Source organism: Gymnoscopelus braueri (genome assembly GCF_963280865.1).
Source record: "Gymnoscopelus braueri genome assembly, chromosome: 17".
Classification (NCBI taxonomy): domain Eukaryota; kingdom Metazoa; phylum Chordata; class Actinopteri; order Myctophiformes; family Myctophidae; genus Gymnoscopelus; species Gymnoscopelus braueri.
This window is the reverse complement of record NC_137617.1, coordinates 10176227-10192921: the sequence shown is the minus strand read 5'-3', so window position 1 is coordinate 10192921 and position 16695 is coordinate 10176227. Positions and strand designations below refer to the sequence as shown.

The window sequence follows — 16695 nt, the reverse complement described above, 5'->3', positions numbered from 1 at the left end:
GTCAGTAGTGTTAGTAATGGGAGTAATGTCAGTAGTGTTATTAATGGGAGTAATGTCTGTAGTGGGAGTTCTGATAACGTCAGTAATGGAAGTACTTATAATAGGAGTAGTGTCAGTAATGGAAGTACTTATAGTAGGAGTAGTGTCAGTAATGGGAGTACTGATAATGGGAGTAAAGTCAGTACTGGGAATAGTGGTAATGGGAGGAGTGTCAGTACTGGGAATAGTGGTAATGGCAGGAGTGTCAGTACTGGGAATAGTGGTAATGGGAGGAGTATCAGTACTGGGAGTAGTTGCAATGGGAGTAATGATAATGGCAGTAGAGTCAGTAATGGGAGGAGTGTCAGTATTGGAAGGATTACTATTGGTATTACTGGGAATAGTAGTAGGATCAGTAGTATTTATATAGGTAGTAGTACTTGTAGTAGCAATAGTTTTTGCAGTACTGGTAATACTGGGTGGGGGAGGAGTATAGGTTGAATAGAAGGCCATGGAATCAGCAGTAGTAGTACTATTATCATTATTATTAGTAGTAGTAGTACTAGTAGTTGTAGTAGCAGCAGCAGTAGCAGTAAGTAAATAGTAGTATGAGGTGTGAGCAGTAGTGCTTTCAGTTATATTAGTTGTAGCACCATGTGCTGATCCTCGAGTCTGACTGGCTGAGGTGTGTGTGTGTGTGTGTGTGTGTGTGTGTGTGTGTGTGTGTGTGTGTGTGTGTGTGTGTGTGTGTGTGTGTGTGTGTGTGTGTGTGTGTGTGTGTGTGTGTGTGTGTGTGTGTGTGTGTGTGTGTGGGTGGGTGGGTGGGTGTGGGTGGGGGGGTGGGTGTGTGTGTGTATATGAGAGAGAGAGAGAGAGAGAGAGAGAGAGAGAGAGAGAGAGAGAGAGAGAGAGAGAGAGAGAGAGAGAGAGAGAGAGAGAGAAGATAGAGGGTGTGCGATGAAAGAAGAGAAAGGGAGGGAGAGAAAAAAGGGAAAAAGAGGGAGAGAGGTAGAAAGAGAGGGAGTGAGGGGTTGTGATGGGGACGAGAGAGAGATAAAGAGGGAGTGAAAGTGTGAAGGAGAGAGAGAAAGGGAAAGCAGAGATAGTGATAGAGAGAAAAGGTGAAGGAGAGAAAGAGGTAAAGAGAGGAGGGCAGGGAGAGACAAAAGGAAGGGAAGTTATTGAAATAGAATGAACAAACATTTAATTTGAACATGTTTCCATAAGCATACAGTGCCTAAAGCGATTAAGATAATGGAGCTAAATGTGTTTAGATTCACATAATATCCTATCTTATGGTTATGATCCAAATATTTATTGTATATGTAAACTCAATCAATGTTCACAGTGTCTCAATGCCTGTCCTCAGCATAACTGTCTGTCCTCAGAACTGTCTCACTGACCACAGCATTGATACAAATCAATTCTAAAATCTAAACCCAATCCTAAACTTCTAATCAATATCTATATGCATAGACACAGCACAACACAACACAACACATCTCACAATCTGTGTGTAAACACATAATAATAATAAAAATAATAATGATAATTACAAAGATTGAAATGATAAATCGATTGACAGATAATCAATTTTATTAATTTTATTCATCAATTTAACGAAATAATCCGTTCAGTGATGTATCTAATAAATGTGTTATTGCACACACTGTATTTACACCTTCACCGAAATGTGAATTCTCGTCTGTTTGTTCCACATTATGAAATTATCACATTATTCTAACATCATTTTATGGTATCGATCAATTAAGTAATCGAAAAGAACATTCAACAGATTCAGTGATCCTGAAAATAACGGTCAGTTGCAGTGATAATGTTTTTATTCTTACCCACAGTGAAGACAATGGACATCCAGAGGATCCTCATGTTGACGTCTCAGTGTCGCTTGTCCTCCAGTCGTGCACAGAGTGGGAGACTGCTCTTGGCCCTCTAGTCATGTAGACAGGAACAACAGAGTGGTGGACTGCCCTGTGGACGTCCACAGAGAAGTATATAGTGTCCTGTTGCACACTGAAGAAGACCTATTAGGTTGAAACACGTCGGTTGCTCTGCCTCGGTGAAAAATACATCTATTGAGTGCTGGCTGTCTTCGTCTTCTCAAGACCTGTTGACATACACAGAGGGAGTGCTTGGCAGTGTGGTTGGCAGTGCCAGGGAGATAATACATTTATAGGCTCTCTGAAGCAGGAAGTATTAAAACTCCTTACTGTTAAACTTCTGAGTGTTTGCTTAACTCTGTGGGTGTACATTTAAATATGCCCATATCAACCACTAATGACACAAGGCCTTATGCCAATCAGATTGCACGATCACAAACAAGTGTCGTACTAAACTGGCCCTCATGGATTATTCTGTGGGAATAAAAGTGCCCTGCGCATCATGCAGATCATAAACTGTATCTACATCCATAAAATAGTCCACTGAGTTTCACTTATACACCTGCTATCAACAACATGAGTTCAGGTACTATAATATAGTATAAAACATCATGACACTTTTACAGATTCTCTATATTGTAGATGTTATGGATACATTTTATATTTTATTCTTATTCTTTGCAGAATTGTAACCAAGATTTGTGGGAATTTCACCCACTCATTAAAGGTAGGGTAAGTGATATTTTTGGGTTAAAACAAAAAGTATTTTGTTAAAAGGTTGAAATACTATATTCTGATAGTAATCATTGCTAAAGAGTGTTTGTTCAGTAACAGGAGTCTCCCTGTCTCTCCAGCTCTTTAATAAACAGAAAATACGTTTTTCGGTAGGTGTCAAAATCTCAGCCAATCAGGAGAAAGTACCAATTTTTAAGCTTAATTTGTATAGTGTTCCAGTTCCAATTTTGTCTGCTCATTTCTTAGTGTCATCACTTCCAATTTCACTTGTTTAATCTGTATCCTGATTGAGTTCTCCGTCCTGGTTGGATAAAATTGGAAATGAAACTGAAACTGAAACGAAAATGCATTTTCTGTTTAATAAAGAGGTGGAGAGACAAGGAGACTCCTAATACTGAACAAACACTCTATAGCAATGAGTACTATCAGAATATAGAGCTATTTAACACTTATTTTAACCAAAGCAAATCACTTACCCTACCTTTAATACCTGGTGTAAACCTATGATGTGACAATATACTGACGTTGAACTTTGATATGGAAAGACTTAACATTTTACATATAGGGATATTCCGTCCACAGGCATTTCATACACTGTCATTATAGAATTATTTTTCATTAATAAAACAGAACTATAAGAAAATCCTATACTATTTGTTATCACATGTAATAGCTTTTGCTATCAATGTGATGTTCAAATAAGACTTGATCAGATTTGTTTTGTTTTGTTTTTACAAATCTCTTTAAACATGTTTAAGCAGACAGAAAAGACATGTAGTCAAGACCAGTATAACAAAGAGGTCTGCAATTTTCTGACACAAACAACCTAAGTGACAACAAGTAAAGAGTAAACGAAACAACATAAAATAATTATAGTAAAAATAACAGATTGTATTCTGTTATTTTTATTAGTATGTATTCTTAATAAGAAGTATTAAGAATACATACTTCTTATGTATTCTTAAGTATACATAAGAAAAAGGAATTACATAAACATGATGTGCACGAATTGTTTGAATAATAGTAATAATAATAATAAAATATATATATATTTCTTAATTTTTGTATGGTATTTTTAGTTAACATTTAACATTCTATGATATTATATGTGGTGCACCAGCTAATGTTCTGACAAGATCAACCTTAAATACAGTACCTCTTCCCATAGTAATCAATACTATAGTGTTTGTTCAGTAACAGTGTCTCTCCCTCTCTCCAGCTCTTTGGCAAACAGAAATACATTTTCAGGTTGGGATACCAATTTCATCCAATCAGGAAAGAGAACTCATACAGGATGAAATTGGAAGTGACGAATAAGACAACATTGGAAATGGAACACTATAAAACTGAAGCTCATAAATGGGTACTCTCTCTTGATTAGATCAAATTGGTGACCCACCTGAAAATGAATGTTCTGTTTAGTAAAGAACTTCGCCCTGTTACTGCACATACATTCTTTAGAGCAGTGATTAACAATAGCTATTTAACACTTATATTAAAGTTCAACCAATGAAATACCACTTACAGCACCGTTAACATCCTCTACTAATTTGTCACATGGAATGTGACACATTACACCACTGTCACACATCCCTACCTACCTCACTCAGATGACACAGCCATTCTTATCCTATACGCACAATCACTCTCACAGAGGAAATCATTATCAGATAATAGATGAAGAAGCGCTGGTTGGTCTGTAAGTATGTCAAACTGAAAACAGGTGCTATTTGGAAAGGGTTTAGTTTCAGGATAAGAGATCAAAGATAATTTCCTTTGTAGGCATCACAGTGGAAAAAATAAGGTGGTGAACTCAAAGAAGGTCCAAAGCAGCTCTGTTCAGTTCAAGTAGAACATCTTTTATTAATCCATAGCAAGGAGTTTAAAAAAAAAGGTGACCAACTGGAGTGCAGTGGACCCTGATGAAGGCCTCCAGCCAGGAAATGAATGAACATAGAACTCTTGTCCTGAAAGGAAATAATTGATTGGCCCCACTTCACCTCAGCATCAGTTCATATCAAAACAGTAGAAACTAGAAAAGGTGCTCCTCGGAGCACAGGTCTCCGCCAGGTCAGGTTGGTTATTGTGGGCCAGCAATGTTGGGAATTCGTCAATCAGAATGGAATATGAAAAATAGGATGGATCCATGTTGATCACAGAGATAATGTGTACCAATTTGCATGAGTTTGGACAAAAATTAAGTAATATAAAAAAATGTTTTGCAAAAATCTGCCTCCTGGTAACGCTATAATAGGGAAATGTTAAAAGGGTGGCATTTGTTCCTCAACATGCGTTCATGATTTGCGGCATTTTGTTCAAAACGGGCCACTCCTGCAAACTTTAGATGTTAATCTTAGCCAATCAGGGTGGAATATGAAAAATCTGAAGGACCCGTTTCGTTTAATGGCCGGGTTTCCCAAACGAATTTGAGCTCGTGCGCAGCCTAGAAGCTGCGTAAGAGCCTCCACGCACCTGCGCAGTAGCAACCCCGCCACGCACTGTCTTCGTTAGTAGCAGCTGTGTGTGCCCAACGTGCCATCTAAACTGGCTTCAGGAGGCACCATCGTCGTAGGTTCTCATTACGTGTGTGCTAAAACTACATTCGCGAGACAGCATGCACGTGCACACCTCCTGGACGAAGTCTACGTAAAGCCTACGTAAACTACGTAGTGCTGTCCTACGCTACACAGCAGTTTAAACTCCCTTTGCGAATATATACAGTGAAATGGATCATAAAAATACCAGAGCCAACTGTCAGATGTCCTGAAGCAGTCCACTCCAAATACAACTTTTGAGTAATATATTTATGAATGAAATTACAGTGGTGAGTTGACATCTGCAAGGTAAATAAAACACTAAAGTGTCCCCATTATGCAAGTAAATTAAATATACTTAAAATACCAAAAGTAAAGGTATGCAGAATGTCCCATTTCCCAAATTTAATATGTATTAAAATCTTTTGAAAATAGCAGATCTAAAAGCTTGCAATCTGCTATTTTAAAAATATATTTATACATATTAAACTTGGGAAATGGGACATTCTGCGTCCTTTTTAAAAAATATATATTTAGGGGCTTTTTTGCCTTTATTTGGACAGGACAATAGACTGACAGTAAATGGGGAGAGAGACACAGTAAAGGTCGTCGGTACTAGGAGTCGAACCCGCGACAGCTATCATGCTGGATTCCCAAACTGTGTGATATACGCCTAGACCGCTAGGCTAGTGGACGACCCATACTGAAATCTGTTACTTTTGGTAGTTTAATTTTTTTTCATATACATTTATATCTTGCCGACGTCAGCTGTCACTTTGTGAGGGGAACTGGGGTCTTACGTCCTTTAGTTAACTTGGCTTGCTTAATATTTTTATCAGATGATCAGATCAGAGATCATTCGTGAGAGTACAGTACAATTTGTAAACTTCGGGTTCATGCATAGAGGATGAAGCAGCGCAGCCGCTCACCCTACCCAAAAAAAAAAATCTGCAAGCTGTCGTTACGCACCGGCCTGGCCGCAATTTATTTATATATATATATATATATATATATATATATATATATATATATATATATATATATATATATATGTATATATATATATACTGTATATGTATATATATATATATATACATACATATACATATACATATATAAATTAAATGTGTGTGTGTGTGTGTGTGTGTGTGTGTGTGTGTGTGTGTGTGTGTGTGTGTGTGTGTGTGTGTGTGTGTGTGTGTGTGTGTGTGTGTGTGTGTGTGTGTGTGTGGTCGGTCGGTCTTTTCATAGATCTATTTCGCGATGGGTGTTACTAGCGCCCCAGGGCGCTCGTAACAAACTGCTTCGTAGGACAGCACTGCAGGGCTACGCCTCTCCCAGGAGTGGGAGGAGAGTAGGATACGCCATTCTGTCTCCCAAATGTAGTTTTAGCAGACACGTAACGCCGTGGACGTGGGAACCGATAGCACGTTGGGCACAACCAGCTGCTACTAATGAGGGTAGAGCGTAGGTTTCGCCGGGTCCCAGGCTCTTACGCAAGCTGCGTAGGCTGCGCATGACCTGAAATCTACGTGGCTGCTATGGTACTGCGCAGACTGTGTGGACACACGTAAGACCCGTCGTAGAACCTGTGCAAATGCTCAACGCAGCATCTCTACGAATCTCTTTGGGAAACGCGGCCATTGACTATAAAGATACTGTGCACTGATTTGTGTGATGTTTCGACAAAATCTGTAGGAGTACTGTCAAAAAATGTGTTTAACAATAATCGGTCTTCTGGTGGCGCTATAACAGGCCCATGTGAAAAAATTGGGGCAGAGGTTCTGCTCTGGCATCCAGGGAGTGTATGCATAGTTTCGCTGTGATCAAGCCAACGGTGCCGGAGATTAGATGTTCACAGACACACGGACACACGGACAGACAGACAGGGTGCAAAACATAGTCTCGGCCATGCCTTCGGCCTGGCGGAGATGATGATGACAGTTTCAAATACCTCGTAGTTACTCTGAAAAATAGACTCAGCTTTGACCAGCACACTATGAAGACATCCAGAAAATGATCCACAAAAGTCAATCAATCACTGGCAACTGCCGTTTTTTGAGCTTTCTCATTTCTATCTATTTAGTGTTGTCGCCACCACACTGTACGTGATTAGCACCAATTGTCAAGTTCCTCCATTAGTTCTTATTCACCTTTTGATTTGCTGGGGGGTCCATGCCTCTCCTTTTGATATCCTCCCTCTGGTCATTCATTTTCATGGCCGATGGGGATGTGTTTTAGCCCTGCTTCTAGTCAGACTGAATTAAATTCATGCATTTCCTTTTGGGAAAGGTAGACTGCTTTATATGTTGTATGATATTTATGTTTGATAATATCACAATTTAATAAAACATGTATGTTAACCACATTAACCCTGCTGTCGCTATTTTGGGCATTCAATATTTGTCAAAATAATTTAGAAAAAATAGCAGATCTACGAGCTCAAGAGACACAATGCATTGTGAGCTTCCGGGTCGGCCTACCACTTCCATAACAAATGGTCTAAACGAGTATAAAATACTTTGTATGCCTACTTTACTTATGTCTGTTCTTGTTTTTTTCTTCAATTGTGTCATTTTACATTATGATAATGCTCAGGTAATCTTTTAGCCTAGTAGCAGGTATGTTGCCTTGAAGGTCAGGCGTGGTCCTCATCATTTGGGGTCCCAGGGGACAGCAACCGCCACACCCTAGCATTTACCTTTGACCTAAAATTCTGTTCTTTCTCCTCCGAGGTGGAGGAATAATTTTTCCTCCACCTCGGAATGCTTTTGGCAGATTCATTAGATTTTAGGTGCTGCTGTGCTGAGTGCCTATCAATCCATGCCTGTCCATACATGTGACACGTTAATAGACATGAGTTTTCTTGTCTGCAACCATACATTCATTAGCTACTTTCAACTTGGTGTCACTATTTTAGGCTTGTCATTATAGGTATACCGTTTAAATAACTAGTAGTAGTAAGTATAAAATAGGGCTTATTAGTTAATTTGGCCACCCAGACATCATTACTACAATATACAAGGTTTATTTATAAAAAAGCAAAATAGTCAATTATGAAGGATCACATTAACATTTGGTGTCTAGTACTGAAATGTCTGCCTCCTCCATTCTCCAGCATGGCGGTGTTACAGTGAAATTGGTGACCTGCTGAACTACATGTTCATCTTGTGGACTTCACATAACAATGTCTGAACGGACATCACTGCTGTTTGTCCACAAGATGGTCACATGTTTCAGCATGCAGGTCACCAATTTCACCGGAAACTTCCATGCTGGAGGACAGAGAAGGAGAAGGCAGAAATGAGATCTGGCATGTCTTTTTGGCAAGTCAGTCAGTTTATCTCCAAGAATAAACCACATTATCCAGGTTGTTAAAGCTGCAATACAGAAATTATTTTAACAAATAAAATGTTATTTTGCATGGTAGCCTATGTTAATACAATAGTACATCTGCAGTGGTTGGAGGTGGCCTCCCTTCTCTTCCATTGAGAGATGTACATATTTATGTCAGGTAGGACACCTACTGGTTGACTGGAGGTACTGTCTGAAGGTCATAATCTCGCAGAGATTCTATCTTGAAAGAGTGGTAAAAACATGTTCTCTCATGTGTGACGTACAACATTTAAGTTATGGATTGCAGCTTTAGCAAACTAAAAGCCTTCATTGCTGACCCAAGTTAAAATAGAAAGGATGAGTCATTTCACATGCTGTAGTCCAGCCAAAATAACTATTTCTGTATGTCAAGACAAAATATTCAATGCCGTAAGTGTGTGTGCGTTTTAAGGCATTATATATATTTGACTCATACAATTTTAAATGACTTTTTATTTTGTTATGCAGAATTCATTGCTTTCTAATGACAAATACCAAGATCACATTTTGTGTATGCCCAACAAAAGATATACAAAACATATATCAACTGAACATATATCGCTTGATTTGTTACGCAATCAGAATGACTGAAATCATGGAAAGTTAGTAAGCAACACAGTTGCAGCTTACATCACAATGTACTGTATGGTCAGCCTTATGCAGCTTGCCATGTGTTTACCCTGCTGTAGTTGACCCTGACCCAGAAAACAAAACTACAAAGTCAGCTTAGGGTTTCTTTCTCCTTTAATTATCACACAATATAACATAGGCTAACTAGTCTCGCGTGGCCAGACTGTTGCTTCCCACAATTTTCAAATGTTTCCGGTTATACAGTCTGGGACTCGGAAGCTCTGATCATGATTAGAATATAAACCGGATATGAAGCCTCCTCCCCACTTCCGTTTTGTCTTTACAGTCGTGCAAATTTATCCTAATATAAATACAAATCATCTAAGTATATTTAGCTTGCTGCTTAGCAGAAATGGAAATGAAATAATAAAATGTAAAGATATTTTAAAATATATTTTCGTGAACGGAAGTGCCAGCTTCCTCTCTCGGATTTTGGGAGTTGTAGTTCCAGACTCTATATAGCATTCAGAGATTGTGGAATAGTTGTCTGGCTACGCGAGACTATAGGCTAACTGTCTCCCTGACTGACCAACCACCGCCTCCTTCTGGTTGTTTATGCTGAGTTTGCAAAGAAATATAGAAAGAATATCCAGTTTGGGGGGAAACTTAACAAAACAACTTTATGCCCAGGTATACTGCGCCAAAGATGTTCCTTTTCTACTGAAGTCAAGTTAAATATAAGTATTGAATACTTTAAATATAAATACGAGAAAACTGAAAAAAGGAAGACAGAATTCAATGGTAGTGGATGGAAAGAGGATTTCTTCGCACCGATGGTTGCGAAGAGGGGCGGGATCACGGGCGGGACTTGACAAAGGGTCATTTGCCATAAGTGGTCCTGTATGCTCAACGGTAGATGGATCCTGTATTTGTTATAGCCTACATTTTGCAAGTTTTAGTTAATTCTGGGAGAGGGAGAGAGAGAGAGAGAGAGACAGAGAGAGAGAAAGAGTGTGTGTGAGAGAGAGAGAGAGAGAGAGAGAGACTTAGGCCAGAGGCGGGTCTGTGTGAGTCCTTGCATATTATTGTTGTCTGATATTGGCTGGTAGCCAGAATATTAATATTCTAATTAATATGTATTCTCGCCTGTCCCTCTATAGAGTTTGCCCTGGAGCTGGTCTAGCCTGGCCCTAGATACGGCCCTGGAGTTGGTCTCTCCTGTCCCTCTATGGATCCCCTACTCCCACTTTCAACCGAACCGAACCGAACCGAACGATTTCCGCTAGAGCCATTTGAAATATATATTCTTGGGGGGTAATAGATTTTACGGCCTATGGATGATCCGGCGTTGCCCTGTAGCCTTGTGTTCATTCCTCTTTTTGGTGACTGGGTGATGCCCTGGTGATGCCCTGGTCCCCCCCGCCCCTGGGAGTCCTTCAGCTCAAACGTACCGCTGTGAAGGGGGGGCATGAGAGACGACGGAGACAGGAGGTGAGCCACCGACGACACGGTGCTCCTGAATGAAGCCGTTCTGGCTGTGAACAGAATGAATATCTGAAACCCCTGGAGAGAGACAGAGACAAAGAGAGAGAGAGAGAATAGAGAGAGAGAGAGAGAGAGAGAGAGAGAGAGAGAGAGAGAGAGAGAGAGAGAGAGAGATAATGGAATTGAATTGAAATTGAATTGAGAGAAACAGAGAGAATTCAATTTAATTGAGGTGGGGAGAGATAAATAGTTACACTAAAATTAAAAAATGGTTTCAATTTCCATATCATCCAAAGACAAAGATAACGCACATCCCCCAACTTCGGTGCTGAGCTAAACTGCAAGGGCAGCAAAATCCTGTACAAAAGAATAGTAAAATTTTGAGCAAGTAAAAGTGAGTTGCAAGCCTTTTTTTCCCATATCCATAACAACCATCAATATTATTCACCGGAAACATCCACCTGTCTGTCTCTCCTTAATCTCTCAAGAACAGATTCATAGCTGCGCTTGAATCTGTCGGGAGCCGCGCTGAGAACCTATGCACATTGGCTACAAGTGGGCGTGCCTTCAGATTAGGAAGCAGGCCGCGCTTTACCCAATCAAATGTAGTGGGCGGGATTTACATGTGTGCGGCTCGCTTCCCATTGGAAACAAACCGAAACTCATTTAACAATAGTGTCCTCGGAGCCGACAAAACCACGGAAAGTTAGTAACATTTTAACTTGTTCTTTCATCATAGAAACAAGTGGGCTTATAACCAAAACGATCCATGTTCTTTGGGAGAAATGGTGTTAGTGTCCCGTGGAGAAATATTGTTAGTGGGAATGAAAACATAGGCGCACCACCGGAAGTAGAGGGCTCAAGGCATGTCCAAACCCCGGTTTCCAGTGAGCATGTGTCTAGTTATTCCCCCCCCCCCCCCCTCCCAGAGCCAAATGCAAAAGTGAAAAACAGCAGAGGGCGCTGTTTTTCCTTTTTATTTGACGGGTTGATGGGTTCCCAGATTGGTCTCTCCTACACTGTCTTCCTCTCAGCTTTCCTACCGTCTGTCTCCCTATCATCTCTCTCTCTCTCTCTCTCTCTCTCTCTCTCTCTCTCTCTCTCTCTCTCTCTCTCTCTCTCTCTCTCTCTCTCTCTCTCTCTCTCTCTCCGTTCTCAAAGTGGTGTCTGCAACGCACTACTAAAAGTCACCTTTAGACTGTCTGTTTTTATTAGGACTATAGAAGTGTTCATTTTCTGAAGTCTGAACCATTAAGATCAGCTACTTGAAAAGTGTGCTGTCAGGTTTTGCACAAAAGCAATTTGAATAAAATGACTATTGGCACATGATTCATATAGTAGTAGGGCGGACGCACTGTAGGCACAGGCCTGTGCCTTACCTCGAATACACTGTGCCTTCCCTCCGCCAGACAGCTTTTTGTGTATTTACTATGAATATCGCCCCCCTATACTTAAGGCCGACAAACAGCTTAATACACATCCATTCTCTCTCTACGTCCTGCGTGTCTGGAGGATGTTGAGTCTTTTGAGCCAATGTGTATTGTCAGAATCCCATTTCACACTCGAGTGTGACATGTGTCTGTGTCCCTCATTCACAGAACCGGTTTTCTACGTCATGAAATAAGCACACAATATAAACTCCACACACAATGTCCTGGCCTCGTTCTCTTCATTCATTTTTGATTCTTGAGACAGCAGAGAGACAGCAATGGCACCGGCGTAAAAAAAAAAGTTTGTCCAGAGCAAACTCATCGACGCGAGGACACCTAAACAGCCGCCACCGCCTAACCGCATTCAGGACGAGCTGCTTGAGGCTGCAGCATCAGTCCTGCTTGGTAAAATAAATGCTGAACTCAGTGGACAATATTTTGCAATAGGCCTACTCGCGGATGAGTATAAAGATCTTTCCAAACGGGAACTAGTTGCAGTTTGTATTCGATTCATGGATGGAGGACTCATCAAAGAGCGGGCAGTAGGATTTATTGACACCGTGGATTTGACTGCGCGGGGCATCACAAAAAACATTTTGGAAATTATTGAACCCCTCGAGTTGGATCAAAAACTCTGTGTTGGGCTTTGCTGCTATACTGTGATGGAGCATCTGTCATATCGGGGTAAAAGGGAGGTGCTCCTAAAAAAGAAAAAAAAACAGTTTATGTACACTGAAATTCTCACTGGCTAAATTTTGTGCTTTGCACTGTAGCCAAAGCATCCCTGGATATTACCAATACATTGCCAGCTTTGTTTTTGGGGGCCTACCACATATTTGCCTGGCCTTACTCATAAAGAGATCCTGCGTCCACCACTGATAGTAGTGGTTTCTGTCTGAATGATTTCGATTGAAACATTTTTAATACAAATAGTTCCAATGGCATCTAAATGTACACATGTGGTTGTAAGTATAGGCTTATCGGTGTTGCGAGGATGAGGGGGTACCTGGAAATATGTCTCCCCTCCAAGGGGTACCTGGGCCAAAAAGGTTTGAGAACCCCTGCTTTCTAGTGTAGTATATCTATCTGTGTATGTATGTAGTACAATGTTCCTACCTGTGTTGTTGTAAAGATACAGAAGAAGATGTTGAAGATGAGGTGACCGGTTCCCGTGGTAACCAGTGTCAGGTATCCCAGTATCCAGGATATTCCCAGCAAGACAGCCAGAGAGAAGCTACTCAGCAACTTCTTTATCACGGAGGTACTCCTTGTACTGCAAGACACAATCAAACTAACGGTCATAACATTACCACTGGGCCTTGAGCGTTCCAGGGGGTCCCCAGCAAAATGAGGAACAGTACACTTTCACTATTATTTCACCTATCGCACTAATTGTCTGTACAGGTGCTTATTATCTGCATGTGATTTGCCCTAAGCGAAAATGTTTTAATAATACAGTATTGTGTCACTTGTGTACTATTAATAAACAAACATAAATAAAATAATAATTCTAGTGTACCTGGTGAGGTTGGGCTCTTTACATCTGATGTAGATGAAGTACAGGAAGACTGCTGTGCTGTACAACAACACCACGCCCACAGGAAGGAGAAAGCCCCAGAACATGGGCTTCCTAAAGTCAAACCTCCCTGTGTGATCCACTGCAGCAAGCCAACAACTAGAGAGAGAGAGAGAGAGAGAGAGAAGAGAGAGAGAGAAAGAGAGAGAGAGAGAGAGAGAGAATGAGAGAGATGTTGTGGGGGAGATGGGGTAAAAGAGAGATTGAAGAAGAAAGGATGAAATCGGGAGGAAGGAGGTAGAGGAAAGGAGAGAATGTCAGAAACAGCATTTGCTTTGTATTTGATTGTAATGATCTCATTAGAATGAATTAAAGAGAATTGACCCACAAGTCCTCTCGCCTGAATCCTAGAGGGTTGCTGGGTCTGTAGCACACAGCTAGAGAGAGAGACACCATGACAGCAGGGATTCCTACACGCAGGCACGCACACGCACACACACACACACACACACACACACACACACACACACACACACACACACACACACACACACACACACACACACACACACACACCATCAGTGGTGCTCAAACTGTGGGTCGGGTCCCAGGCAACAGCAACATTACAATGTTGTAATGTTTTCACTTGAGCCAAGTATGAAAAATGGTCACTAACATAATGCATTGGCCTAATCGTATATTGTTTACAGGTATATGTTTATGTATTTTTTACCACTCAAGCCCTATATGTATAGGTTGTATGCATTATGTCATCGTATGACAAATCGCGAAAATAGCCTATTAGATGCGTTGTGGCCTTGTAGATTGGCTAGTTTGGGTATTTGTTGTAAGACGAAGCATATACTGTAGAGCTTAAAGCGGCACTATGTAACTTTTTTTGTATTAATAAAATTACATTTTGTCCAATCCGTATGGTAGAGTATGATATTACAATATAACCTATACAATTGGGGTGGTTGTATTTTGTCTCCCTGCTCTTCCATTGAGACATTTAGATCGTGTCAAAGGTCATGTCTCACCTAGACACAGGGGCCCTATTTAGCGTGTCTTAAGGTCTTATGGTCTTATGACTTAACTTAAGACCTGGAGGCGTGGCTAATGCTGTTTAGCTATTTCGAGTGGCCAAACAGCATTGGCCACGCCTCCAAGTCTTAAGTTAAGTCATAAGACCTGGTACTTAAGACACACAAAATAGGGCCCAGAATCTGACACGAATTTTGAGCTGATGGTCAAGATTCAATGTATCAAGCAGGCAGGCTCAATTAGCTCAATGGTAAAAAATCCAGCACTTACACAGGAAACCGGATTCAAATCCAGGGGAGAAGAGGAAAGAACCCCATTACGTAACTATACCTTTCAAGCCGGGAACCCCCTTTGGGGTTCTTGTTGCTATGTACAGTATATAGCAATATCATTTTTTATTTTTTTTGAATAAATATTCAGGATTTAGAAGGCATTTTTAGAATCGGCCTCAAGTCTAAATGGGTTAAATTAAATTAAGTTAAATTTATGAAAGCTTTTCAACATTTTTGATATTTTTTTTTAGAGGAAACGGTTATGAAAAATAATTGCGTTAATTGCGTGATTATAATAATTGTGACAGGCCTAATAGTATGTGTGTGTTTACCCCAGCCTGTAATAACAGACAGTGCAGTAGAGTGTGGAGGCAGGGTGGACTGAGGCCTTGCGATGAGGAGGAGGAGTTGCGTAGCGTAAACTGAGTTCCAGATGAAGGTGGCCAACAGGAAGTACTGCAGCAGTGCGGCCACGGCCGTGCAAGAGCCGTGGTCCCGCTCCACGTGCACGTCTGACCCCATGATGACGTTCTGTTTGATGTCGTTCACCTTCACCTGGAGAGACATAGTAGTACAGTAGCAACAGTTGTAGGAGTAATAGTGGATATGATTAATAGTACTAATAATAGTAGCCGTAGTAGTATAAAATAATGGTAGTAGTACAGCAGTAGTTTAACCCTGATGAAGGCCATACGTTTCTAAATAGTTAAACAGTGCAATTGCTGCTGAAATCATTTCCTCCAATACGTTTCAGTCAGTTGCAAATCAAAATAGTGTGTGTGTGTGTGTGTGAGAGAGTGAGAGAGAGTGTGTGTGTGTGTGTGTGTGTGTGTGTGTGTGTGTGTGTGTGTGTGTGTGTGTGTGTGTGTGTGTGTGTGTGTGTGTGTGTGTGTGTGTGTGTGTGTGTGTGTGTGTGTGTGTGTGTGCGCGTGTGTTCTTGTACCGGCAGGTCGTTTTGTCTGCTGTTGTTGTTGACTCCAGTGAGGAAGACTATGATGAAGATGAGCATGCTGACACAGATGCTCACCATGACGATGGTGGAATTACTGCTCCTTTTACTTTTCCTTACAGACACAGTTAATGACATTATTTACAAGTATTTGTTCAGAACATATTCACCAGAAAGAGATATGTTGAGTGAAATATGCAGGATTTAGGAACATTATAAAGTTAAAACCTGCAGCTGCTTTGTTTTAATAATAATAATAATAATAATGATAATGATAATGATAATGATAATGATAATGATAATGATAATGATAATAAATACTAAATAATCTAATAAAGCCAGCAGTTGTTTTGTAGGATGTGCGGATGAGGTTTTACCTGTTGTAAATCTGATGAACGACTGTTATACATAAGCCAGCGATGGAGAAAGCCAGACCCAGGTAGGTGATGTAGGTCAGAGCGTCTGCATATTCATACTTCATCCTGTAGGACTGTTGAGAGGATCACAAACATAATCTTTATTCATCAATATAAAGATGAATAAAGATTCCGGTGAAGCGGACTGAGGGGCTCTGTCTTTCCCTAAGAGGACTGACCGTGGGTAGCTACTGGGACGTAAGTCGGGGCTTGATCAACCCCGGCTGGGTCACCTGGGCGAGGGTGTATGTTGCGAGACCCGAAACACCTGTCGACCCCAGGCTACAACACTGATGATACGTCCCAGGTGCATCCACGTGATGTTTTTTATTATAGTTATTCTATTTATAGACTACATGACAACCAGGAACAGTCTGGTGACCACCGGAGAGACGGTTGACAGACGGAATGTAGACGGCACCCGGGAGCAGTATGGTTTGGCGCCCCAGCCTGTGTCTTCCGCGAGGAAGAAGCCCAACAAACCCACGGTGA

At 40.9% G+C, this 16695-nt stretch overlaps 1 protein-coding gene across 1 annotated transcript in view; it reads right to left on the bottom strand.

Moving 5' to 3' along the window:
• Positions 1-8323: 8323 nt before the first annotated feature.
• LOC308104943 (adhesion G-protein coupled receptor G7-like) overlaps positions 8324-16695 on the bottom strand; it is a gene marked incomplete at both ends in the record, with an annotated part of 16818 nt that continues 8446 nt past the window's right edge. The window contains 8 exons of the mRNA XM_080455582.1: positions 8324-8421; positions 10420-10654; positions 13123-13279; positions 13526-13681; positions 13911-13992; positions 15171-15393; positions 15782-15902; positions 16165-16277. Of these exons, the coding sequence (XP_080311708.1) occupies positions 8324-8421; positions 10420-10654; positions 13123-13279; positions 13526-13681; positions 13911-13992; positions 15171-15393; positions 15782-15902; positions 16165-16277 (1185 nt within the window). The remainder of the gene's footprint in view (positions 8422-10419; positions 10655-13122; positions 13280-13525; positions 13682-13910; positions 13993-15170; positions 15394-15781; positions 15903-16164; positions 16278-16695) is intronic.